Source organism: Brachyhypopomus gauderio, chromosome 14, assembly GCF_052324685.1.
Source record: "Brachyhypopomus gauderio isolate BG-103 chromosome 14, BGAUD_0.2, whole genome shotgun sequence".
Taxonomy (NCBI): domain Eukaryota; kingdom Metazoa; phylum Chordata; class Actinopteri; order Gymnotiformes; family Hypopomidae; genus Brachyhypopomus; species Brachyhypopomus gauderio.
The window spans coordinates 12,068,342-12,094,237 of NC_135224.1; the positions used below are offsets into that span (position 1 = coordinate 12,068,342).

Genomic DNA, 25,896 nt, shown 5'->3' on the forward strand with positions numbered 1-25,896 from the left:
TGAGGAGTGGCTGAGGATTTACAAAATCAGGAAATAACAAAGCAGGAGATATTAATACAGGACAGAACAATACAAGATCAAAAAATATTATTTAACAGAGTTTGTACTCCTACTTCTGAATGGATCTACTCATTCATAGTTTAGTGGAAATGGTCTATTCTTTCTCCCCTGGAATATGATGTTTGAATTGTGGAAAGAAAACTTCACCCTAAACAAACAAAGAATAAAAGACCACACAGTGTTATTAAAATAATCAAAAATCTCTACATTTAAATATGAGCAATTATTTCATTCTGACATTCACAACAGTTGTAGGCATCTTTTTTGTCTTATGCTTTCCTATTTTACAATTTGATGTTATAATTTGTCAAAAAGTCTTAAACATAGCTGCTATTATAAAATGTATGCTATAGTCAAAAATAATTAGCTCACTTATTTTAATATCTAGTCTATAAGTGATGGATCATATTGGTCTCACCTGGTGTTTGTTTATATTTAGATGAAATTATAAAAATATGATCATGTAATACTCCTGGTCCAAAAGTTTGCATTTGTGTAAACGGGCTAGCAACTTCATACAAAATAAGAAAAATAAATACATGTGCAGAAAGTGCAAAGGAGCTTTTATGAAAATTCAACACAATTTAACATTAAGGTTGTGCCAGTTGAGACTGTGGCTGTGACCTTAAGATGTATTGGTCATGAGACTCTTGCGTTTGAATCAGATCTTATGGTTTCATGCCCAACCAATTGAATATCACACATCACAGAAAGCTCTGCTGTTATGACAGATATAGTTGAGTTTGTGGCTTTGACAGTATTTGATCTGTTGCTGTGGTGATTCCATCTTGTAAATCTCATGCGCTGAAAATGTCTGACAGCAAAATACTGCACTACACCCTTAGACTTGAAGAAGACCCCTGATAGTATTTCACTATCCTACATAAGCTACCTACACTATTAAAACATATATCTACACTATTAAAACAAATATACATTATCCCAATTCTACTTTAACTAACAAGAAACTTACAAAACGTATTGAAAAGTAAAGTTGTTGTAGGTCATATCTGTTATTAAAAAAGCTATATAACTCATTTTGGTTTTCAACTGAATTAAAATGGAAAAACGATAGGGTTATAAAAGAACCTGTGTGGGTCACATCAACGAGTCTCCCACAAAAACGGTTACATTTTATTTCCCAGGCTGCATCACTTGAACCAGAAACATATAATTACTTCCGCGGTCAGCGAGACACGACTGATTCGTCAACAGTGTGGATGGGCATAACTCCGCGCGTTGCGGCGTGTCCCTGTGGTGGCGATGTCGTGTGTGGTTTTTATGTTTGCCTACGTTAGATTCCACGTACTGCGCGGCAAAAGCGAGGGACAAAACAAAAGCATGTGGACATAATTTTCGGCGACGGTGTGTATGCTAGCTGGCCACATAATCCCTCAGAGTAGTTCAAACGCATCGTTATCTCTTAGCACGTCCATTTATCCGACACAATCTGTTTGATATTACTATTGTACGTGAACCAGAACAGACGAAAGCTATTCTATTTAGCACAGTTAGCTAGCTAAGAGCCAAGAGTAGTTAGCGGTCCGTGCTACACGGTGTGGGGGATTAGCCGCCTGGCTAACTGTGGTGAGCAGCTGGTGTATGTCACGTTTTCCACAGATGGCTATGTGTAGTTATATGGAGCTTTAGAGACGTTAGCTGGCTTGGTTAGCGCGTTGGGAGTTCAGACAGGCTGGAGAATGAAGTAACTGTTCAGCCACACGGTATGTTGGTTATAGCTGCTCTCATTTGACGCTCGTTTTCATTCATCTGTGTATTTGAAGTGATCCAGAGCACCAGGCCCCTTCTTGAACTTCAGCACCCAAGCATGGGGCTCCGGTCAGCCCAGAAGAAGCACTTCCCCCTGCGGGGGATCGACGGAGTCGTGCAGCTCTTCGAGTTCGAGCTGGGGAACCCGGAGCCGGACCTGGCCTTGCTGTCTCTGGTGCTGGGCTTCGTGGAGCACTTTTTGGCCGTTAACCGGGTGGTGCCCATCAACGTGCCCGGAGTGCGCTTCGAGCCTCTGAAGGGAGACTCGCTCAACTCCTGCTTCCCCACCGTGGAGCTGGGACTGATCTCCGCGCTGCATGAGCGCTTCACGGCGCAGATCCGCGGCGCGGTGGACCTGTCTCTCTACCGCCGCCCTGCCGGCGGCTCCAGCAGGGAGCTGGTCAAGAAGGTGTCGGATGTGATCTGGAACAGCCTGAGCCGGTCGTACTTCAAAGACAGAGCCCACATTCAGTCTCTGTTCAGTCTCATCACAGGTACAACCTGTGAAAGTGCTGACATGTCGTTATATTAAAAGAAATTGAGGACATTTATTTGAATATTAAAAATAAAAACGTTTTTTTCAATTAAGGTTTACGTTCACCACATGTAGGTTAGCTACTAAAGACTGCATGTCTCATAATGAATGTTTTTGCCACTGCGTGACATTTATTACACAAACGGGGACACTCAAATGAGTCACTGGAAATGTCCTTGGTTTGAGCCAAAAGTACATTAACCAATATGATTAATATGGTTACTGTGTACTAAAATGCACTAGTTAATGTTTGTTAGTGATGATTCAATGGCAACATAGCATGTAGAAGGTTTATTAGATTACAAGATGGGTATTATAGCCTTGTGTGTCTCAACTAAATTCTAGAACAGTGTAGACGGATGTGTCTGCATCAAAACTGATATCAAGTGATTCGGATATTTGTAGCAGAGACCGCATGTTCTTGTTTGGCTCTTGATTTGTGATCAGGCACAAAGCTGGACAGCTCTGGCGTGGCGTTCGCAGTAGTGGCTGCCTGCCAAGTGCTTGGGCTGAAGGACGTCCACCTGGCCCTGTCTGAGGACCACGCCTGGGTGATCTTCGGCAAAGGGGGCGAGGAGACGGCCGAAGTCACGTGGCACGGCAAGGGGAATGAGGACCGGAGAGGCCAGACTGTCACTGCTGGAGTCACAGAGAGGGTGGGAGGGGCTTAGCTTACTTTTGCACAGAGCCTATGATGTCTCAGTATGATGTCATCATGACATAAGAAGGAAGAAACCATTGTATGTCTCTTGCTCCCCCTCCCATAGAGCTGGTTGTATCTTAAGGGTTCCTACATGAAGTGCAACCGTAACATGGAGGTAGCGTTCATGGTGTGCGCCATCAACCCGTCCCTGGACCTGCACACCGACAGCACAGAGCTGCTCCAGCTTCAGCAGGTGAGCCAGAGCGTGAAAAGGATGCTGCGTGTTCGCAGAGGCGGGGTGTTGTAATGTTCGCTGACATCGTTTTTACTCCCAATGCAGAGGCTACTGTGGTTGCTGTACGAACGCGGAGACTTGGAGAGGTGCGTCGCCAAGACTGTAAACAATCACAGCTGCGTCTCGTGGCCTTTAATGTCGTTGACGCGCAGTGACTCGTGCTCAGCACTCGTCCGCACTTCCGTTTGTCCTGCAGGTATCCCATGGCGATGGGCACTCTTGCTGACCTTGAAGATCAAGAACCTATTGCTGGCAAGGGAGACCCTCTCTCCATTCATCTCAAGGTGCCACCTCGTTGCGTATTTTGTTGTGAGGGTTTCCAGTGACACGCTGTTCAAATAGTCTCAAAGCACCCTGACACTGGAACCTGTAGTTTGTGGGAGTTTCAGTTGCAGGTCTCCATGGCCTTCTATTTCTCTTTGATGCACTTGTGCACTTTTATGAGATGGAATTTGTTTATGGAAGCTGTCATTGACACAACCGTTGAATTGTGGTTGTTTGTGGCACAGTGTTCAACACACACAGCGTAAACAATCGGCACGCCCCCTCTAACAGCATGTTCATTTCGCTGTGCTTCAAGGCTGTGGAGTCGGCGAAGACGTACTACAACAACGAGCACATCTACCCCTTCATGTACCTGGCCGGGTACCACTACCGACACAGGGACGTGCGCGAGGCCTTGGGGGCCTGGGCCGAGGCCGCCTCCGTCATGCAAGAGTGAGTCCATCATTTCACCTGCCGTCTCCGTGCCCCTGTCTGGACTCGACCGCCGTTTGGGATTAGCACAGGACATAGAGTTGAGTGTTCAGTGCTGAACAGTACGAACTACACCGTTTGTTTTGTGTTGGATAGGAACGATCGCTGGTGATACGTCTTCCGTAAGGATCGCCTCCCATTGCTGTAGTGTAGTATGCGACGTAGTGGTGTGTTCCTGGTTATGCTGTGATTGCCAGCAACTAAATCATTTCTTCCTTGTACGTCTTGGCTCCTCTTGGTCCTCTCCACTCCTCACACTAGAGGGTTTTCCATCCACCGAGTTTTTGCGCATTTTGAAAATGCGCATGAAAAGAGCTGGATGGAAAAAGACCAAAATTCGAAAAAAGCCCCAAATATCGCAAAAAGATTTTTACGCTAGGAGGAGGTGGAAAAGTTAGACTATCGCATCGCCAAAATTCGGAAAAACTAGATGGAAAAGGGTTTTTCGCATAAACGATGACGTATCATGCCTCAAGTCATGTGGTTCTGTACATGATCGCGATGTAAAGATGGCAAATGCATACAAAAACAGTTCTGGAGAGAGCAAAAATTGAATTTAACTTCTCCATGTATAGAAAAGAAAAAGAAAAAAATGTTTCAAAACCTCAAAGTGCAAAAATGCGTAACTGCCAGATGGACGTAAAACCACTATTGTTTGGCGTCCTCTCACGTGATCTAAAGTTTATTCGTATAAATGTAATGAATGGAAACAAGGCTTAATTCGCATTTTTTTCTGCCGAAACTTGGAAATTGCGCATTACTTTTTCGAAAGGTTTGGATGGAAACCCAGCAGTCGGGGAGGGTCAGTCTCGGCCCGCTGGCTGGGGTGGGGTGGGCTTGACTTCTCCAGAGCAGCATGCAACGTGCACCCTAATGTCTCCACACACAAGCAGCATCATCCACAGGCCTAAAAATAGCTGTATCTTATGTTTTTATGTTCTGAAGGATGTAGCATCCCAGACACGCCCCAAAACCGGCCATTCCCTCCCCAACACTTCCCTTTCCCGCTCTTCCGTTTTCCTGTTTCTTCTGGACACAGTCCGCCCATGCCTTTGAAATCACATGCTAAAAAATTTGGGAATCTCCATACATCTCAGGAGTGCCTCTGGTTTGGTCCCTGTATTGCAGTTACGGGAAGTAGTCCCCGGTCCTCAGAGCAGCACACTGCCGGATTGTGTGTGTGTTTTCCTTCCATTATGTTGCTTTCAGCTTCTCAAGCGCTTCTCAAGCTGCAGGATCAGCACAGACTTTCTTAATCAAGGCTGAATATAAAAAAGGTCATTGTAAAAAAACTGTAGCCACCATTGTTAATAGAATTGTGTTCATCAGAGGCTTTGCCTGTCATAAAGTCTAGATCAGCTTCCTCTAACCCAGAGAGAATGAGGAAACAGGTGGGGGTTCTCCAGTCATACCTCATCTCCTGTTTGTCCTCAGCTACAACTACTGCCGTGAAGATGAGGAGATCTATAAGGAGTTTTTTGACATTGCCAATGACGTCATCCCCACGCTGCTGAAGGAGACGGCCGGCGCCTCCGAGAGCGGAGGAGAGGGCGGCGAGGGCGCGGAGAAGGTCCTCCACACCTCCGCAAACGTTTGCTCCACCAACACCAACCTGTGGTAAATCCCCACCTTTCCCCTCTTTCCTTGTCTTAACCGTTACCGATTGCCTCCTCCCCGAAGGACCAGCCGAGGCAGTCCGCCGCCCTGTCTGCCCTGCACGACCCAGAATGCTTTGCGCACCTGCTGCGTTTCTACGACGGCATCTGCAAGTGGGAGGAGGGAAGTCCCACACCTGTGCTCCACGTGGGCTGGGCCACCTACCTCGTTCAGTCCCTCAGTCGCTTCGATGCACAGGTAAATCGGCATCGGGCCTCCGGTCTCTATGTTTGAAACGTAAGCTGTCGCAATCAAATCTGCTGGGGATGTGCTGCTTGTGTGTCTGTGCGCAAGCACACAGCCTTTTCCTTGGTCCTGACTGCACAGTCCTGACTGATCTTCAAGAGTATGGTTGTTTTGCACACCGCTGTTTCCATTAAGCGTACCTTTATGTTGTGTCGAACAATTAGCTTATTAGCTTCTCCTAATCACAAAAATATTTTTAAACTTTCAAACAAAAAATTATAGTTATACCATACTCTCAAATTTAATGTATTTTAAAAGGTATGGTGTTCATTTGTTATTTGAATGTTAATAGTGGCCTTTTCTAGGTTACGCTTTGATATTTTTTATAGCTACTGTTCAGCTCGGGATTGTACTGTTATCACAGGGTCATGAGCATCCCTGTTTTCAACCATCCTTCTCTCAGATAAGACAGAAAGTGACAATCATCACCCGAGACCCAGAACCACAGGACGACGACGACCAGTCCAGCGAAGACCCCCGCGAGGGCCGCCGGAGGGGCCCGCGCCGAGAGTCCAAACTGGAGGACCAAGCGGGTCCCTCTCCGCCGGCCGCAGCCCCGCCCCCTCAGCTGGGCCAGCCCAAGAAAGTGGGCGGAGAGGGAGGGCGGCGCCGCTCTTCAGCCAGCGGTCGGGCCAAAGACGCCGAGGGAAAGACCGAGCCTTCCTCGCCGAGCCCCGCCCCCTCGCCCACCCAGGCGACGGCGGCCGGGGGGCCCGTGGTGACGTTCCACAGCGAGAAGATGAAGGGGATGAAGGAGCTTCTCTCCGCGGCCAAGATCAACTCCAGCGCCATTAAGCTGCAGCTCACCGCCCAGTCGCAGGTCCAGATGAAGAGGCAGAAACCCACCCCCTCCGGCGACTACACCCTCTCTTTCATGAAACGCCCCCGCAAAACTCTCTAAAATGCTCGCCACATGACCCCACCCCCCCAAACATTCTGCAACTTAGTTTGAACCTCATAAAAATATTAGTTCACCTGCAGGACCGACACTGATCAAGTAGAATGCAATAGTTCTGAAGCTGATTATGAGAACCATTTGTAGCTCACTGAATGGTTAATCGTCTACCAGCACTGATTATTGATGTGATTTATTGCTGTTTAGCAGGACTCGCCAGCTACAGTCCAAGAGGACCACAGTGCTGTACAGTTTAGTGGTTTAAGCTCCGACACCTGACTCTCCTCATTTTGCTAACTGTAAATTAATTCTTTAGCTGAGTCACTTGTGTTGGAGGAGAAAAAAAAACACTAAACTGTGTAAACTTGTGACCCCTCGCGACTGTAATGGCACAGTTCTGCTATACAGTAAGAGTAAATAAATGTTGCCTTAATTTTTATATTATTATTTTTTTGCAGGAATTTTGTGAAATTACCACAATGCCAAAGTTTAAGTGCTGTAAAAATATGTTTGAAAGAATGGAGTTGTTTCTCTAATAGCCTTCTGTCCTAATGCTTAAGAAATGTAGATGTTTCTACATGCCTTGTTTGAGCTTTTAGGATGTTTACATTAGCATGTTTGTTCAATTTTAACATGCTACTATTTTGAATTGCTTGCATTCATTCCTTTGTTGCCATATTAGTGTAAAATTTCACTTTGTATGTGATTGTAATGTTTTCGTGAATGCTCTTAAGAACTTGATCAATGTTGACTTATTTTTAAATAATAAAAGTCTCAAAAAATAATATATGTTTACCATCCACTTTACTATAAATATATTTCTTATTAGGGATTCTTGCGTGTACCATGGCTGACATTTTTAACATTACCAGCAACGGTGCTCCCAATAAAGTAGACTGCATGTTGAGTATTTTGAGACATAGTTCAAATTCTAGTGTTTGTGGTGAAATATGCCTGTGCTCGTGTAGTCCTTGCTCATGCGCAAATGGATAAATATCGCGCAACTTCAGCCCTTCACATTTGAGGGTTTGTCACATAGAGTGGTGATATCTGTGAGAGACATTTAGCATCGTTCGCTTTTATTTCTAAAGAACGCACTTTCGTATCGGTCTTTGTTCAACTGCTCCTTGTTTTTGGATTAATCTCGTGGACATCTTGGGTGTAATTTTGTGAACTACTGAAGTTAACCTCTGAAATGACCGTTTACTAATGAGCCGTTAAAAGAATTTTGCTCCTAATATGAATACCATCGGAGTTTCGTTTTTGGATCCTTTGGATGACTACGAAATCATTCACAGGATCGGAAGCGGCACGTACGGTGATGTTTTTAAGGTGAGGACGGTGAACGGAACGGTGGCGCTTACATGTTACCTGCCCAAACATGGGATGAAAACAGCGCAAGAATCCCCCTCACACTAATGCAGGCTGACATGACTGGATTTATTTGCTTTGCTTGATGCTTATGAATGAATGAATGAATGCATAGCTGCTGTGTAATTACTTTTCAATTCATTAGTCCACTTTGATCAACTTTTCGAGCAGTGTATTTTCTGAACGTTTTGTTCTATTCGTTTTTCTTAACGTAAATGAGTTTTTTGATTTGGACTTGAACTCATTTATCTTGAATATAAAGTTATGGTTTCTTTTTAGTCTTATTAATAAGTTATTTCGGTCACAGCGTATGTTACGTAGTTTTCGTCTTTTTTTTTCAGACATGTAATAGCCCAGCCTACGTTACGTATGGTCTTCTGCCGACCAATATATTTGTATTTTGTTCCACACAAATACTTTTCTGTAACTTTACGCATCAATATTTTTATTTCAGGCCTGGAACATATGTATTTTGTAGGTACTAACAATAGGCTTCTATGATATCTCTTATTTCACTGGAGCAAGGTTTTTATATATACAGTAAAGATGTGGGGAATTCACACTCACTCACAATTTTTACCAGTAACTCCAAAATATTGGCCAGATTTGTAAACCGAAGGATAAATTAAATGAAAAACTTTGGACTAATAAAACAGCTCAACACAAACATGACATCATATACTGACCAATCTGATTCAGGTCTTTAATGGCAGGTCTGCAGGTATGGCCTAGACATTCCATTAGTAGTTTATCTCCATTGTCATGGTGCAGAGCTGCCCAGATAATTCTGAATCGGGCCTACATGTGTCATTGTAAGAGCCCACACTGTCACAGCTATGCACAGCTGACTCTATCATAATGGAGTGGGTGAGCCAACAGGCCTTTGTTACTTCATACAATAGACAAAGCAGGCTTTTCGCACTGTTCTGACTGTCTCTACTTTGAGTAAAAAATGTGCAAAAAAACTGACAATCCTTGATTTTCAGCACAGTAATGCAAAGTCCTACAGTAAAGTCCCCCTGTGGGCTTCCCAGGGCTAGTTTGGACATAGGAAGAAAGTATGAAAAATGTCTGGGTTGCTGATCAAAGTATGACTGATTTCCTGTCCAGGCCATTGTCCCGAAACTACAGCAACGTTATTTCAGGTTGCACGGCGAAAACCACCAAGAGCCACTACACTGTCTCCTCTGTCCGGGCAGGAAATTCAATGGCATGCCAGGAAAAAAAACAGGAAGGCAGCCCCACTAAGTTCCAGCTTTTGTCCAGGAACGAGTGATTTTCTGTGCTTATCAGCGGCAGAAACAAAACACACAGCCCGTTTTTGTTTCGAGTGCACAAGAGGCGCTTGCAGATGCTTGTTGGGTCGGTCCACAGGCGGCGTGGTCCACAGGGGCGTGTAGACAGCACATGAGTTTGTACAACACTGCTAGCGCAGCTCTCCTCTTTGGTCCTTCCAAGAGTCAGGGATGAAGTGATACACATTAGTCATGTCAGAGAAGCAGTTGCACTGGCCCGAATCCTAGATCATCACTGCTCGCCACTGTAATCACTACTTGTACATGATTTTAGAAAATCTAAAGATCAATACATATCGGACATTAAGCAGGTGATATAAACGTTTTATACATATATCATTAAGGGACCAATTATAAATGAGTAGTGTCAGACTACCCCTAATCAGGCCATATGTGTTACATAATATGATTGCACACAGTGCATGGTTACATGGAGGGGCACTCACACAGTGTTACATGGTGAGACACTCAGAGCACAGGGTTACATTGAAGGACACACTGGGTTACATGGACAGAAGCTCACACCATGCAGAGTTACATGCTGGGACACTCACACAGGGTTACATTGAAGCACACTCACACGGATACATGGGAGGACACTCACACAGGGTTACATTGAAGGACACTCACACAGATACATGGGAGGACACTCACACAGGGTTACATTGAAGGACACTCACACGGATACATGGGAGGACACTCACACAGGGTTACATTGAAGGACACTCACACGGATACATGGGAGGACACTCACACAGGGTTACATTGAAGGACACTCACACGGATACATGGGAGGACACTCACACAGGGTTACATTGAAGGACACTCACACGGATACATGGGAGGACACTCACACAGGGTTACATTGAAGGACACTCACACGGATACATGGGAGGACACTCACACAGGGTTACATTGAAGGACACTCACACGGATACATGGGAGGACACTCACACAGGGTTACATTGAAGGACACTCACACGGATACATGGGAGGACACTCCCACAGTGCATGGTCTGCAGAAGGCAGCTGGTGTATAGTGATTTCTGGTTACAAATGACAGTTTGCAGAAAGCAGCTGGTGCTGTGATTTCTGAATACGCGAGCTACCCAGAAAGCTGACTGTTCCCATTCTCAAATACTTCATCACTCTATACTGAGGAGTCATAACCCTCCAAATCTTAGTGTAAAGCGTAATGCACTGTATCTGATGGATGCAGAATAAATGTGCTTTTCTTGTATTGCAACCCGATTGCTTGAATTTTGAGTTTTCCTTTCTTCTAGGCAAGAAACATCCGGACTTCGGAGATGGCAGCTGTTAAAATTGTTAAACTGGATCCTGGTAGGTGAACAGCGAATGGTGTAAGAACCCGCGCAGATGTTCCAAATTCTGTAATCTGACATATTAGTTGTTGAATGTTGCTTAGTTGCGGAAGTGTCAATTCCAGGTTCAGAAAGTAAAAGTCCTCACCAGGATTTAGCTCAAGCTTGCTAGATTTTCTAATTAGTGCAATCCAGGTAAAATTATTGGAATCAACACAATCCAGGAAGCCTGAGCAAAATCCTGGTGAGGACTTTTACTTTCTGAACCTGGAATTGACACCTCTGCTTAGTTGTAAAACAGAAAACAGTTCAAGCACATAGTGATAGTGATGTACAGATCAAACTGCATCACTTTAGAATCTAAGAAACATCCACTCCCAGATCCAGATTAAGTCTCAAGAAGATTAAGATTATTGTCACTGCATTTGGGTCAAACACCAGCCCTGTGAAAGTGGCGTCTAGTGTTCCAGCATTAGATGTCATATAATAATTAGTAGAAATGGGGTTATATTGTTCAAATGACATGTACTGTACCATCACACTTTATCTCCAATTTAGGAGACGACATCACTTCCATCCAGCAGGAGATCACCACTATGAGGGAGTGCAAACACAAGAACATCGTGGCCTACTATGGCAGCTACCACAGGTAGATTTATGCTGGCTCGCTGCTCCGAGCCTTCAGGTGGTTTCCCAGCAGAAGTCTGGGCAGAGAAAGACGCATTCCAGCGAGGGAGACATTACACAGGCGCTGCAGGCATTAGTCAATTTATTACTCGGCCCCATGCACTCCGCATAGTTACGGAAACAACAAGAGGCTTCGGATGACTCCGCAGTATATTTTGTGAACGTGTGTTTTTTGTTGTTGTTGTTGCTGTATTGGCCCGGGGGACTGTGCCTGTGTGGGTGATCGCATTTCTAGAATGATCTAGATTATCTGCCTCTGCTTTGCGTGCGGTATGTGACTGAGCAGTTTGGTAATGGGGAAGAGTTGTGGGACTGAACCCGTTTGTTTGCCAGGAGCACGAAGCTGTGGATCTGTATGGAGTTCTGCGGAGGTGGATCACTGCAGGACATCTATCATGGTGAGAACCTCGTCTGCGAGGACTGGGTCAAGGCTCGGACTCACCGGGAAATTAAGATTGAATCTCATATGTAGTTTCATCATGGATTATTCATATGTCACTCCTCCACAGTGACTGGGCCTCTAAAGGAAAAACAGATTGCGTATATCTGCAGGGAAACGCTGCAGGTGAGACCAGTTCATTGGTGCCTTGATGCCTATATTGCAGGTAGCTGTGTAAGAAAGGACAACAGTGTGTCAGTGGCTGATGTATTCCAGTGTGTGTAACTTGCTGTGCTAGTGGTAGCTGACACATATGTATCTTGTGATTAGTTTTATCCTGTGCTTGTAGTCACTGGATTCTCTCTGCTCTGAGGATGCTTGAAATGCTTCCAAGATCTCTGCTTTTTCTCTCACTTATAACAGGGTTTATATCATCTTCATAACACTGGCAAAATTCACAGAGATATTAAGGTACAGAACTTTTCGTCTTTTTCATATTCAGTGACCACATGTCCAGATTTATACCTTGTTTTGTAAACTATGTAAAAATGTTAGTTTTATAAGGATTTGGCAAGTGCTTTGAAAAATACCTCTTTAGCCATCTGTATCAAATCAGGAATATTTGAAATATTAAAACAGTTTTCAATTGTAATCTTAAACACAATACACATGTAGACCTTTGCATCTTGCATTTCAATGCAGTTTTAAAATATCTTTTTGATAAAAAATGAGACTGCATCTTTAATAATAATAATAATAATAATAAACTAATATACAATCTTCAGGTAACAAAGGAGTGTACTCATGACTTTCTTTAGATTAATGTTGCATCTAAATGACATTGATCTATAAACATGTATACAGCTTTTGTGGTTGTGTTTGTGGTTTTGTTGCACATGAATAAAATAAGCTTTTTTTTTATGCAGGGAGCCAACATACTTCTCACTGAACGAGGAGATGTGAAACTGGGTCAGTGAGATTCAGCTGCATGTAGTGTACCTGGGCACACACGCCCCTTTATACTCACACTGTACAAATCGCTTCTGTTGCACTGGCTTGCAAAGGCACTTCTGAAGGTCCTTCCTGTGCGTGACCTGTCCGTTACCCTCGTCCCGTCCCCTGTCTCTCCGCCCCCTTCTCTGTCCCTGCAGCGGATTTTGGAGTTGCTGCAGAAATCAGTGCATCCGTTGCCAAGAGGAAGTCGTTTATTGGCACTCCCTACTGGTGAGCCATATGCGCAGTGACAAGCATCGCCCTTCCTCCACAACCTTCCCATTTAGCTCAGAGTGGGATGCATCTCTGCAGACCCCACGGCTGAGGAGCACTTCAGAAAGTGCACTTCAGCACTTTATTGCACAGATCTTGTAGGTGCAACCATAGCCTCCCTGTTGTCGTGTATGATTTTTTCAACTTCTCTCGACCTGGTTGGCACTGGTGTTTCTAAAAAAAATGAACAGCTTGAGAGCGTATGTTAAGGTTTTCCATAAACCTCATTTCCAAAACTGGGACTTTTAAACCTTTTAAAACAAAAGCCTGTGCGGTCTCATTCACGAAGACCTTTCGATAATGTGCGACAACCGTCTCTGTAAGGTGCCAGCGTGCTGCGTTTGTGCACCCGTGCGTGAGCCGTGTGTCGTGCGTGAGCCGTGTGTCCGTGTGCCCCAGGATGGCCCCCGAGGTGGCGGCGGTGGAGAAGAAAGGAGGCTACAACCACCTGTGTGACATCTGGGCCGTGGGCATCACGGCCATCGAGCTGGCCGAGCTGCAGCCTCCCATGTTTGACCTGCACCCCATGAAGTAAGACCAGCCCAGACAGAACGAGCACGCCACGTCAGCATGTGTGTGACGTTGGTGATGTGTGACGTTGGTGATGTGTGACGTTGGTGATGTGTGAGAGAACTGTAGTGTGCGTCACATCTTTAATGGTGTGTTGTAGGGCTCTGATGCTGATGTCCAAGAGCAGTTTTCAACCCCCTAAACTGAAGGATAAGACAAAATGGTAATAACCATCATCATCATTGTATGTTTTGTTTAGGTTTAGGCCTTTATTGTACAACAAAATTTAAATGAATTGCTTATTGCTTCTGTTTTTAATGTAGCCAGTGTTTCTAAGTTTATTGCTCCAATTCTTTGCAGGTCAGCCAGCTTTCATAGCTTTGTGAAAATGTGTTTGACTAAGAGTCCACGAAAGAGGCCCACTGCAGAGACACTGCTACAGGTGCTGCTTAACGCATTTTGTTACATTAAATATTATGACCAAGTCTAGGTGTTTGTGAACATCTTTGGTCTGACTTTTGAGACTTGTGAGACATTTTTTGTCTCTTGCCTTCTCTGTAGCATCCATTTGTCACTCAGTTACTGACCAGAAACCTCGTCATTGAGCTTTTGGACATGGCCAACAACCCAGACCTCCATCAGTCACTGAGTATTGAGGACAGTGACCAGGACGTGAGTCAGGCCTTGAGGCTTTGTTTCTTGTTTGACAACAAATCCATGTAAACAAACAAACAAACAAACAAAACAAACAGCAAAATAGAACAGAGGAATGCTAATAAAGTCTCTCTACTAAGCAAGAATCTTGGACTGTGGTGTGCGTGTATCCACAGGCCCCAGATGCCACCCCAGATAAAATTCGGTCGAAGGGAATGTGTTCCCCCGTGGAGAGAAGTCTGTCCGAGGAACAGTGTGAGTATGGGGAATTCTGTTCAGCCCATTTGCAATGGAAATCGGCCATGTTGCTCCACATATGCGCATAACAAATGCAGGCACGCACACCCACGTACGCGGGCCACAGTCTTATCGGTTCATCTTTTTTCTCTGCGAAGCATATACATATACCAGGAATAATCTCCCTATTGTGTCGCACGTTTAGAATGTTTACAAGTTTCATCCTTCAATAAACTCTGTAACTTTGTTTTATACATTAGAATGCAAATGTGCTTCTACAGTTGTCATGAGCAGTCTCACTAGCACGTTAGTCCCAGTATCTTATAGCTCATGTACATTTTCTTATTCGTACATTATGGGCTGTTCCTGTGCACTTTGGGTTGGATCCTAATAACACCAACAGTAGTTGAAACTTTTTTGTGTTTATGTGTTTTTTATATTATTTAGATAAGATGGAGAACGCAGGCAGGTGTAGAGTACTTTGTTAGTTAGTTTGCTGTATGGATGTGGAGCAAAAGAGAATTACATGACAACGCTGGCCTTCAGACAGGCAGGCGCTGGTGATGTCATCAGGCCCAGACCTCATAGAACTGGCACTGTACTGCACACGTGTGTGGCGGGTCATGTGCTGCTGACGTAGCTCCACCCGAACACATCCACCTACACACCACCACAAGTGTCAACTTGAAAGTCATGGGAAATGGGACTGGTCGCCGGTTCCAAGGCTGAACAGTGTGTGTGTATTTGTGTGTGTGTGTGTGTGTTAGTTGAGTACACAGTAACTGATGTACTCTTCCTACATGTCTTATCACTAAGATTAGAACATTCCCAGAGCCAGGCAGGCTAACCAGACACAGAGTGAGATCCTTCTACAGTATCACATATCATAAAATGGTAAAAACTATTTGGAACCATGTCAATTGATAGCCCTCAATAAACACACACACAACACACACACACACACACACACACACACACACACACACACACACACACACACACACACACTTGACATCTCAATACAAATATGTGTTAATAAATGAATCCTGTGTTGTTCCTCTCTCTCCAGTTGACCAGGTAAAGTTTGCCCCCTTGCGGAGGAAAGAGACAGACCCCTATCCTGACCTGGTGAGTTATGACTTCTAATGACAGCAATATGTGGTCTGCACTGCTCACTGGGCTTCTGAACAGAAACGACACAGGCGGGTCGTGGAGGTGTTGACCTTCTTTAACGGGTTTTCCTCTACTGTAATGTTAAAGATGACCGAGCTGATTATCGCAGCGTCTTCTCCTCAGGGTTCGTATGACGGCTGGAGCGTGTCGGGAGATGAAGCTGAATCTCCGTAAGAATGCTTGTGCGCTCACATTTCATACAGCGTTCAGTCTGTGCAAATGAACAGAACTGACTGTAAAGCCCTTTTTGTTTACATCAACACTGTATCATGTGATCTCTGACATCACCAACATTGTCTGTGCAGTAGCTCAACCAGAACAATAAATATACAACATGCATTCATGTGTTGCTACATTACAGGTGAATGATAACAGTCATGTCCCTGGTTGTTGTTTGCAGGAGTCTTTTGGAATGTGTGGAAGTAGAGCTGCAGCAGAGGTAGGAAGTTGCTCAAGGTCGCCATCTTCTGGATTTAAAATGTAAAGCAGCTTTGGAATTAAAACATTTTGTCAGCAATACATTATTCTGTACAAGCTGTTATGGATACCCCGATGGCTCTGGATTCTGTTTTATGGAATGATAACATTGTTGCTGTATTTCCTGTCAAGACATTTACCTTCCTGCCTATTTCAGGAGCTTGACGGTACAAAGACTGTCGTCCTATGAGGTACGGACCGGGACAGCGTTCACATTAAAGACACCAGCCGAATGTCATTACCATGTCTAGGATTTGTGCCGATGTGAGCGGTTTTTGCTGCCGTAGTTGGGGAAGAGGAAAAGCGCGATGTGCATCGCCCCGCCAGCGTCGTCCACCGCATCACTTCCTCTCATGACTTTCGGCGGGACTCCGAAAGACGGGGAGCTGACTCTGAGGCCCACCGCTACTCTGCAGCCTGACACGACACTGCGGCCCAGCTCAGGTGCCACAAGGGGGCGCTACACACATATTTATGAATGCCTCCAACACACTTCCTCCGTCCCCCCGGCAAACATGAAATTATGTATAAGTATCGGTTATTTACACTTATTTTGGTCACGCATGTTTGCTAAATAAATGGTGTTACACTAGCAGATTTATCAACGTAGGTGTGTGCAATGTGCATGGAAAAAGTCTGACAACAGAGCTGAATTCAATCATTCTGCAGTGCTGATTAGGTGCTCAGCCAGTCAGGATGTGCGGAACTGGTGCAGTGACCCATGTGTACCTGAAGGGGGCGATAAGCAAGAGGCAGATAAACCCAGTACCAAGACTGCTAGCAAGGACACAGCTCTCTCTCCAGAGTGGAGCACCATGAGGAGGAAAGCAGAGGAATCGGTCAGACACACAGTATTTGTCTTTGAGCTTTTAACATGCTTGTAGAAACATCTCCCACACTGAACCACAGAGCTGCTTCGCAGAGAGATTGTGCCCTCCCTACTAAAGAGAGATTCTCACTACTTTTGCAGTGCAGTGCATATTTTGGATGGTGATTAAATTTCCATTTGTTGTGTAAGTCTGAACGAAAAATACTAAAGAAATCTGTAGCTACTATTTATTGTCAGACTAGATGGTACTTGGAGGAAGTTTAAGCTTCACTGACATTGTGTCTGTAAACTCATCCCCCAGTTTTGAATTTGAATAGTGACCGTGAACCAAAATCTTTGCTTCAGTGTTTGTTTGACAGTGTGCAAGCAAATGTAAAACCAGTCAGCGATTACCTTCATCTTTAAACCAACTGACCCAAATAGCTCTGCTACACCAAACACGGGCATTTAAAACCGTATCTCTATCCAAATACTTATGGACTGTACTGTATATAGGGCCTACTAACTGATACATCATGTGTCTGTAACATTTCCCTCAGCCATATTCCCTCAGAAATGTATGTGCCTCAAAATCTTGTATACTTCCTGACTCTAGCTCCCTTCCTTTCCAAAACGACAGCAGGGTTCTGCCATTTTTGTACTGTGGAATGAATCATATAGAGGCCCAGGGCATATAACACTTCTGTACCTTTTCTAACCTGCTGGGTGATACAAATGATGTCCTTTGAAACTTAATCATTGATAAGAATGCTTGCTGATACAACAACCACTTAACCCATGACACTGGATTAGAGACAATTTAAGCCTTTTCTTCTCTTTCTCCGTTACTAAAAGAATTACTGACACGTGTGCCACGCTTCCCGAGGTCGCATATCAATCGTCTTGTTGTGTTTGTAACCTTTAATCTGTAGAGAGCTGATTCTCATGGACTTCCTCCAACCCCCCAAGTCCATGTGAGTGTCCTCCCGTCTAACGCATGAGCTCTTCCTCTTCCTGCACTGGAACCTCAGTGGTAATGTGCACTGGAGAGAACGTTAATACAGTGCGTGTGGATTAACAACTTGTGACTTTGACCATTCGGTTCTTTAAATGTGATAAATAAGACAAAATACAGTAATGTTCATATTCATTTTCTCTTAATAATGAATTCACTGTACATACATTTTAAACATTGTAGGCCCAACAAGGGTAATGCCATAGTGACAGGTGTTTGACCATTCATTTACAAGTGATAAAATAGATTGATTACTGTTCTGTCATTGAGTAGTATAAAAGCCCACTAAGAGCTTTCTCCATGTATGTGCCCTGGTACAGATGGGGGCCTGTTTCTCCAAGGTCTTCAATGGCTGTCCGCTAAAAATCCACTGTGCTGTAACGTGGGTCTTTCCAAAGACTAGAGGTGAGCACCCATTACCTTTGAGTAGTAATCATGGCTGTTTGTGTCATTTTTTATGATGGCTTTCCAGACACACGCTGATGTATGGACACGTGTGGTTTGGTATTATGTTCTCATATTGTGCATCAGATCAGTACCTGATTCTGGCGTCAGAGGAGGGAGTCTACACCCTCAATTTGAATGAGCTCCATGAGGATACCTTGGAAAAGGTTCTCACACATTGTTACTACTGTACAATTGTAGAAATACAAATACAGTGAGTCCCCGCTTAACGACTGAAAAGTCCGTCGTAAAGCAGTTTTCGTTGTTAAGCATGACCCTAGATTTAGATACGCTTTGATCGTAAATACAGTATAGAAAAAAACTAACAATGTTCTCGTGCATGCAGCATGAGAAAGAGCGATCACGTTGCCGAGATGGGCTGCAGTGGAGGCTGCACTGCCTCAGCTTATCGTACACAACACTCCACAACACTCCACTGTGCTGCCACTGTTCCTCCGCGCACTGCGCAAAATTTACAAAAAGTTGGTCGTAACTCTGGTCTGTCGTTAACCAGACCCGTCGTTAAGCAGGTACTCACTGTATAAATATATATTTAAATATAGTTAAATATAGTTAAATATGTGTAATTGTAAGGTGTTAGTAGGGAGCACCTAGCTGGTTTTACAGTTCAGAGTAGAGAGTAAACATTAGTAAGACATGATTAAATAACAGAATACTCATGTAGAATATTATGTCAAAGGAACAATGTTGTCTATTCTAATTTTTGTCTATGTTGACACATAGGCAGGTATAATTTGATAATTTGATTTTAATATGAAGAAACGTACTCCGCCATGGGAATAAATCTCATAATTTTTCTTTATCTTGCCCCATTTTCTAGCTGCTTCCACAAAGATGTAACTGGCTGTACGTCATGAACAACGTCCTCATGTCTGTCTCTGGTAAGCTGGGTTATATTCTTATTGTCTCCAGTTCGTTCATTCTCTCTCAGAATTAGCAGTATTAGCGTGTAGTCTGATCGCTCCCTGTTTTTTCCCCTTCGCTCCCTTTTTCCCAGGCAAGTCGTGTCAGCTTTACTCCCACAGCCTGACGGCTCTGTTCGAGCACCGTGAGCACTGTCAGAGGAAACCGGGCCACCTGTCGCTGAGCTCCAGTCGCTTCACAGAGAGGATCATCCACAGGTCCGCGCCGGGCCCCTGTGCCCCATAGTGCTTCCCGCTACTGTGGGTCCAAGCAGTCGCAAGTGTGACGACCGACATCCCTCTTTGTCTTTGCAGGAAATATGCCATGTCGCTGAAGATCCCAGACACTAAAGGCTGTCGGAAGTGCAGTGTCGGTGAGAGTGTTTTTTATTTTTTGTACAGCTATATGTACTTCTGTGAGGTTCTGTGTGGTTCTGTGTATAGTGTCCGTCAATCTGTTTGATTGATGATCATTTAAATTAGGGATAATTTACTGACCAGACTTCTGCCCATCTCCACCACCCCAGCTCGTAACCCGTACACCGAAAGCACATTCCTCTGTGCGGCTGTGCCGACCGGGCTTGTCCTGCTGCTGTGGTACGAACCCCTGCAGAAATTCATGCATCTTAAGGTGAGAAGACTTGTAGTAGATGTACACTGGGCATTAGGTTTGTTGGCAGCGCTTCATTAAATCTTGAGTCATGGTACCAGGTGCTTGCAAACCAGCAAGAACTTAGTGAAAACTCAAAATCAATACTGACCCATTATGTTCTGGCTTGTTCATTCACACCAACTTACGCAGCACATAGCGGTGTGCCTGCCTGAACCTCTGGTCATCTTTGAGCTGCTAGTCTTAGTCACCGACGAGCTTCCTCAGCTCTGTGTAGGGGTGAGGGAATGTACGCCAAGACCTGATCAACCCCACACAGAGCAACATCTGACGTTTCACATCATTCAGCTCAATGGCTCTACAAATTCCCTGCCAGGTAGGTGCAAATGAGGTTTGCCACCACCATCTCCACAACACGTGTTAACTTCTGATTAAGGATTAATAACTGATTAATTAATATTAATATGTTAGATGAATTTTTGTTTTATATATATATATATATATATATATATATATATATATATATATATATATTAGTGCTGTCAATTCCAGGTGCCGCGATTAAAAGTCCTCACCAGGATTTTGCTCAAGCTTGCTAGATTTTCTAATTAGCAATCCAGGTAAAATTAGTGGAATCAACACAATCCAGGAAGCCTGAACAAAATCCTGGTGAGGACTTTTAATCGCGGCACCTGGAATATATATATATGTGTGTGTGTGTGTGTGTGTGTGTGTGTGTGTGTGTGTGTGTGTGTGTGTGTGTGTGTGTGTGTGTGTGTGTGTGTGTGTGTGTGTGTTTGCAGACAGTAAATGTTTAAAAGCAGTGCAAGTGACACAGCTGGACAGGGACACAGTTCTGATTGCTCTAGAAAGTGAGTATACTATATATGCCAGTTGTATACTTAAGGTACCCATATAATATTTTGCATATTCTATGCTTATTCTGAATTAAGATAATCTTCACTGTTCTGTATGTTGTTGCAGAAACAGTGAAGATTGTGGATCTGCAAGGTGTACCTAGCAAAGCGTTAGCCGCAGAACTTGACTTTGATTTCCCTATTGAGACTTTAGGTAAGAAATCAAACCTAAAAATACTCACATCACAACAGTCAGTTAAATTAATTCAGTGACTATTTTAATTTAAATACAGCATTGATTGAAGACCTCATGTTATTTGTTGGAACAAGCTACAATGTCCCAAATTTGTTTACTGTATTGTGTTGTTTCTTCACAGTCTGTTTAGAGGACAGTGTTTTAGCTTTCTGGAGACATGGCCTTAAAGGACGTAACCTGCACAACCGTGAGGTATTTCAGATTCTCGGTTCCTCACATTTTTCTAAAGTGTTACTTAAAAGAATACTCCATCATTTTTCAATCTAATCTCAATCCACTGGATCTGTATTAAACAGCTTCTATGTTGAAAACCATTTAAATGATCACCTGTGGTAATTTGTCATGTAATTACGTCTGCAAATGAGAATACTGGGATTAGGGAGAGCGGTGCTAGGCCTTGGGAAGGAGTCTGCAAACAGGTGCCTGGTGGGCATGCTTCCAAAACTCTGGGAATGTGGAATGTCACTTCTGGAGCAGGGAAAGAGTTTGTGTGTGGTGCCTGACATTCAGACCAAGAAGGTGCTTCAGTACGGAAGTGTTTGAAGATGTTGACTCTTTTACTCCAGACATATAGAGATAGGCCTCGTGGTGGTGAGGGCCACTCAGGTGGAGTTTGTCCCATTGGACAGGAGGATTGCCTCAATGGCACTTTGAGTCTTGGAGAGGAAAACTCTTAACACCTGCTTCTGTGTGTGTTCTGGCACTTGACTGTAAAGAGCGGCAGACCTGTCAACTGAGCACCATTTGGTGGTGAGCTGGATTTGTGAAAAGTGGGTTTTGGCCAGATAGACATGGGAAGCCTTTGAGAGCCTTCCAGGTGCCCAGAGAATGTCTGGTGGATCGGTCTGTGTGAGACAATTTCAACTTTCACCAAAAACAGAACTTCTAGCGAGTGAGTAAAGGGACATTGAGGGAACGCTCAAATCATGTTCAGATCTTACGTCATAGAGGAAGTAGATATGGATGGTAGGCTGTTGGTGTCTTAGTGGTGGTTGTTATAATGTAGTGGGTAAAAGTGATTTCTTTCTTGTGAGAGACTGCAGTTCCATCTGGGCAATTGCTCTATTCTAAACCAACGTCCTCGGGCAAGACTCATATCACCTCGTTTGTCTCACTGAATATCATGTTTAAAGTCTTAAGTCATTCTGGATACGTGCATGTGCCAATTGTGTAAAATGTCATTTGTGTCTGTATGCTAGATATACAGACATTGGTTCTGAGAGATAATAGATAGCCAGAAGGACTGCAGCTAAAGCTAAGGGAGGAATTTGGAGAAAAGGAAATACTTTCTGGTGGCCTCAAAGATGCTCTGGCACAGCGTTATTATTCAGGAAGGGAATGTGGATTAGGTCTGACCAGAGAGGGTTGGAGTGGTTAATATGCCTCAGTGAAAATGTAGTGATGTTCCCTATTATAAAAAAAGCAGAGGGTGTTTCCAGGAAGGCTGAGGTGTGTTATTCCCCTATAACCGACGTGAGTGTACTCTACGCAAGGGTAGTGGAGAGGAAAATCTGCCTGATTGTTGAACCTTGGTTAGTGGAAGAATGCCATTTGTATCCAGGTCGTAGAACAGAAGGCCAGCTCATGAATCTGGCTCAGCTTTGCAAGGGTTCATGGAAGTATGTCAGCCAAGTCTATATTTCTGAAATATATATTTCCTATAGTCCTATATTTCCTATATGTGCTAATGCAAAGTGGGTGGGATGAATGTCAGCACCAAGTCCAAGGTCATGCTCGCTTGGAAAAGAATAGAATACTCCCTTTAGGTGGGAAGAGAAGACTTGCAATTTTGTGGAGGAGTTTAAGTATCTCGGGATTTGGTTCATAAGTGATGGAAAAGGCATGAGATTGACAAATGGATGGAGTCAGAGGCTCCAGTGTTGTGGTCTCTGAATGGGTTTATCGTGGTGAAGTAGGTGGTTAGTCCTGGGATGGAGGTCTCTGTGTACCTACCAGTTCTCAACTGCATCTTTAGCAGTGGGCATGAGATAAAAAAAAAAACGAATGCGATTACAAATGGCAGAAATGAGGCTGGCCACAGGGTTGCTGGGCTCTCTCTCCATGACATGGTGTTGAGCTCTGCAATACAAGAAGGCCTTGGAGTCGAGATACTGCTCCTCAAGATTGAGAGGAGCCTGTTGAAGTGGTTAGGGGATTTCATAATGATGCTTCTGGTCAGCTTCTCCTACAGCTGGGCCAGGCACATCCCACTGGAAGGAAGCCCAGAAGCCGACCAAGAACCCGCTGCAGGGATAATATTTCATAGCTGGCTTGGGAGTATCTGGGTGTCCCACATAATGAGTTGGAACAGGGAATAGATCTTTTCAGTCTGCTTGTGACTTTCACTAGGACAAGATGAAGGATGATGATGATGATGATGATGATGATGATTGGCAATTTATCACATGCTGCTGAAGAGGTTGATTGAGATTAAGATGAAAAATGCTTAGATTTTTTTTCAAGTGGTTGAAGATGAAGAGTTGTATAATATTCCTCTTCCTGCTTTTTTACGCACTGTTGTATATGTTTAGTTATATTTCTCAGTATGAAATGTATTCTTTGACATTACAAAGAACTACAAAGAACTAGATGTTTAGGGCCAAATTTATACAACTGTTGTGCAGTTACTGTCAAGAATTTTGATGAATTTGGCCCTTAGTTGTTATCCCTAGCATATGTAATTTTCATGTTTATTTTCATAGTAGTTTGGATATGACTTATTAGAAGTCTTAGAAATCTATAAAGACTATAGTGTATATATATATATATATATATATATATATATATATATATATATATATATATATATATATATATATATATATTGGATATATAGGTATTGATTATACCTATATTGCCTAATGTAATTGTGTTTTACAGGTAACACAAGAAATAACAGATGAAACTCGTGTGTTTCGAGTTTTAGGCACAAACAGGTAATGTGCTGTGTTAGGACTCGTGCTGTGTTCACCCCTCACTAAAATCCTTTAGCCATTGTTGTTCTTTGTTTTATAAACAGCAAAATGTAACACTTAAATGAACTGACATCAAATTAAAACATTTTGCAGAGACATTATACTACAGAGCACCCCAACAGACAACCCTTCAGCTACCAGCAATTTATACATTCTAACTGGACACGAGAGCAGCTACTGACACAAGTGAGAACCGCTACAAACACTCTGAGGGATTCTGAGACAAATGGATATACGGAAGTGTTCTTCATTCAAGCAGAGACAACACGTAGTCCGGCAAATTCCGAGGACATCATCCATTATGAAGTGTTGAATAATATGGTCTTACTTTCATCTGAGATGTGGCTCTAAATTACATCCTGTGAGAGCGATGGACATGAGTGAACTTTCTGGTACACGATAGAAGGGTACAAGCAGAAAAGTTGCCACATGCAGCACTCTTTCAGTCCTCTTCGCAAGGATTGGATAAATATTCTGACACATTGATGTGTCTAAAATATTGCTCTACTAGCAACTAAATTTCAAGTTTGAAAGTCCCTGCCCATTTATTTATTTATTGTAATATAAGGATTTCTGTACTGCAGACCATCTCATCACTGTTAAATAAAGGCTTCAACACACTTTTAGGAATTCCTTACTGAAGTTTCTTTACAGTTATATTTGTTGTATGGTGGCCTGAGACATTGATCGTTACAAAATGCATTTGGCAACTTCTTACAAAAAGTGAGCAAGGGGGCAATTTTGTCTCCATCCAGGACTCAAAAGTACAATAAGCTCTACAGTCTTGGGGTGCTATGAGATTTCTCACATTACTGTGTATTTATTGTTAAATTCATGTTGAGTATGATAATCACTGGACAGATGGGAAAAACACAGACATGCACAAGCAGTTCTACACATACTGCAGTACCTCCTATTTTTTATTGGAATTTACTTCCCATTGTAGCATTTAGCACTATAGTAGTATAGTACTCGTTCCTGTAGTCAGAGCCGGAGTGGCTAATCGGGAGATTCGGGAGGATTCCCAATGGGTCGGCTCATGTCAGTCTCTAGTTTGGGCAGATTGGGAGGGAAAAATAATTTTGGGCCGGATTTGGGCATGTAACTCCCGGGCTGAAAAAGTGTCCCACTCCGGCCCTGCCTGTAGTAGTAGTATTTCCCATAGGCATATACGTCCCATAGTAGAATAGTAGTAGTTCTCCAAGAAGTATATACAGGACCTTAGAGTGCCAGAAAACACAACAGACATCTGAGTGCATCCTTGTCCCTCAGGCTCGCCTTTCTCAGCTTCAGTGTACATTGCTCTGGTGAGATGAATCTAAATGGCTAGTTTCATCTATACTTTGTTATAAATACCTAGTCAATTGCCCGAGTTTGCTTAATCTTTGCACATTATAAAATGTGAAAAAAGAGAGGCATTCCCCCTTCACACCAGTTGCCACAGTTCACCAGAGTGGAAATGGAACTGTGACATAACTGTGACATGATATGGTAAAATGCAGAGGTGGATAAGAACGCGTTACATTTACTCCGTTACATTTACTCAAGTAGCTTTTTTACTCAAGTAGTACTCAAAAATGTACTTTTAAGAGTAGTTTTAATATGAACGACATTTACTTTTTACTTGAGTAAATATGTGCTGAGAAAAACGCGACTTTTACTCCGTTACTTCAGATTTGCACAGCGCTACCGTTACTTTCGTTTTGTAAATAATTGGTCTTTTCAGTGAGAAGACTGACCAACGTCTCGTCACCTGAGTAGAGTATGAGTGACCAAATCAA

At 43.5% G+C, this 25,896-nt stretch overlaps 2 protein-coding genes across 3 annotated transcripts; both read left to right on the forward strand.

Moving 5' to 3' along the window:
* The first annotated feature begins 1,266 nt into the window (after positions 1-1,266).
* men1 (multiple endocrine neoplasia I) lies at positions 1,267-7,279 on the forward strand. Of its 2 annotated transcripts, none has more exons than XM_076972935.1 (10): positions 1,267-1,425; positions 1,845-2,324; positions 2,813-3,021; positions 3,133-3,261; positions 3,349-3,389; positions 3,500-3,587; positions 3,884-4,020; positions 5,494-5,629; positions 5,740-5,913; positions 6,365-7,279. In XM_076972935.1, exons 2-10 carry the CDS (start codon positions 1,889-1,891, stop codon positions 6,860-6,862), a joined length of 1,848 nt encoding a protein of 615 aa, XP_076829050.1. In that variant the 5' UTR covers positions 1,267-1,425; positions 1,845-1,888; the 3' UTR covers positions 6,863-7,279. The 2 variants fall into 2 exon arrangements, with proteins under 2 accessions (XP_076829050.1, XP_076829051.1); XM_076972936.1 differs by lacking the exon at positions 1,267-1,425 and adding an exon at positions 1,432-1,647.
* A 541-nt stretch (positions 7,280-7,820) lies between these two features.
* Positions 7,821-24,736, forward strand: map4k2 (mitogen-activated protein kinase kinase kinase kinase 2). Its single transcript, XM_076972798.1, has 32 exons — positions 7,821-8,188; positions 10,806-10,863; positions 11,403-11,493; positions 11,865-11,929; positions 12,041-12,096; positions 12,334-12,381; positions 12,837-12,879; positions 13,062-13,134; positions 13,576-13,707; positions 13,847-13,909; positions 14,047-14,128; positions 14,248-14,358; positions 14,517-14,595; positions 15,647-15,705; positions 15,874-15,920; positions 16,151-16,189; positions 16,385-16,418; positions 16,515-16,671; positions 16,897-17,066; positions 17,968-18,009; positions 18,371-18,455; positions 18,582-18,661; positions 19,336-19,396; positions 19,513-19,636; positions 19,733-19,791; positions 19,945-20,048; positions 20,220-20,403; positions 20,831-20,899; positions 21,012-21,098; positions 21,262-21,332; positions 24,021-24,076; positions 24,209-24,736. The coding sequence occupies exons 1-32, from the start codon at positions 8,096-8,098 to the stop codon at positions 24,294-24,296; spliced, it is 2,610 nt and encodes an 869-aa protein (XP_076828913.1). The 5' UTR covers positions 7,821-8,095; the 3' UTR covers positions 24,297-24,736.
* The last annotated feature ends 1,160 nt before the right edge of the window (positions 24,737-25,896 follow it).

Coding starts and splice junctions, on each gene's coding strand:
- men1 (XM_076972935.1), top strand. CDS start 1,889: ATGGGGCTCCGGTCAGCCCAGAAGAAGCACTTCCCCCTGCGGGGGATC. Junction 3,390..3,499: donor GAACGCGGAGACTTGGAGAG/GTGCGTCGCCAA, acceptor TTTGTCCTGCAG/GTATCCCATGGCGATGGGCA. Junction 5,630..5,739: donor GCGGCGAGGGCGCGGAGAAG/GTCCTCCACACC, acceptor TCCTCCCCGAAG/GACCAGCCGAGGCAGTCCGC.
- map4k2 (XM_076972798.1), top strand. CDS start 8,096: ATGAATACCATCGGAGTTTCGTTTTTGGATCCTTTGGATGACTACGAA. Junction 12,382..12,836: donor AAATTCACAGAGATATTAAG/GTACAGAACTTT, acceptor TTTTTTATGCAG/GGAGCCAACATACTTCTCAC. Junction 13,708..13,846: donor TTTGACCTGCACCCCATGAA/GTAAGACCAGCC, acceptor GGTGTGTTGTAG/GGCTCTGATGCTGATGTCCA.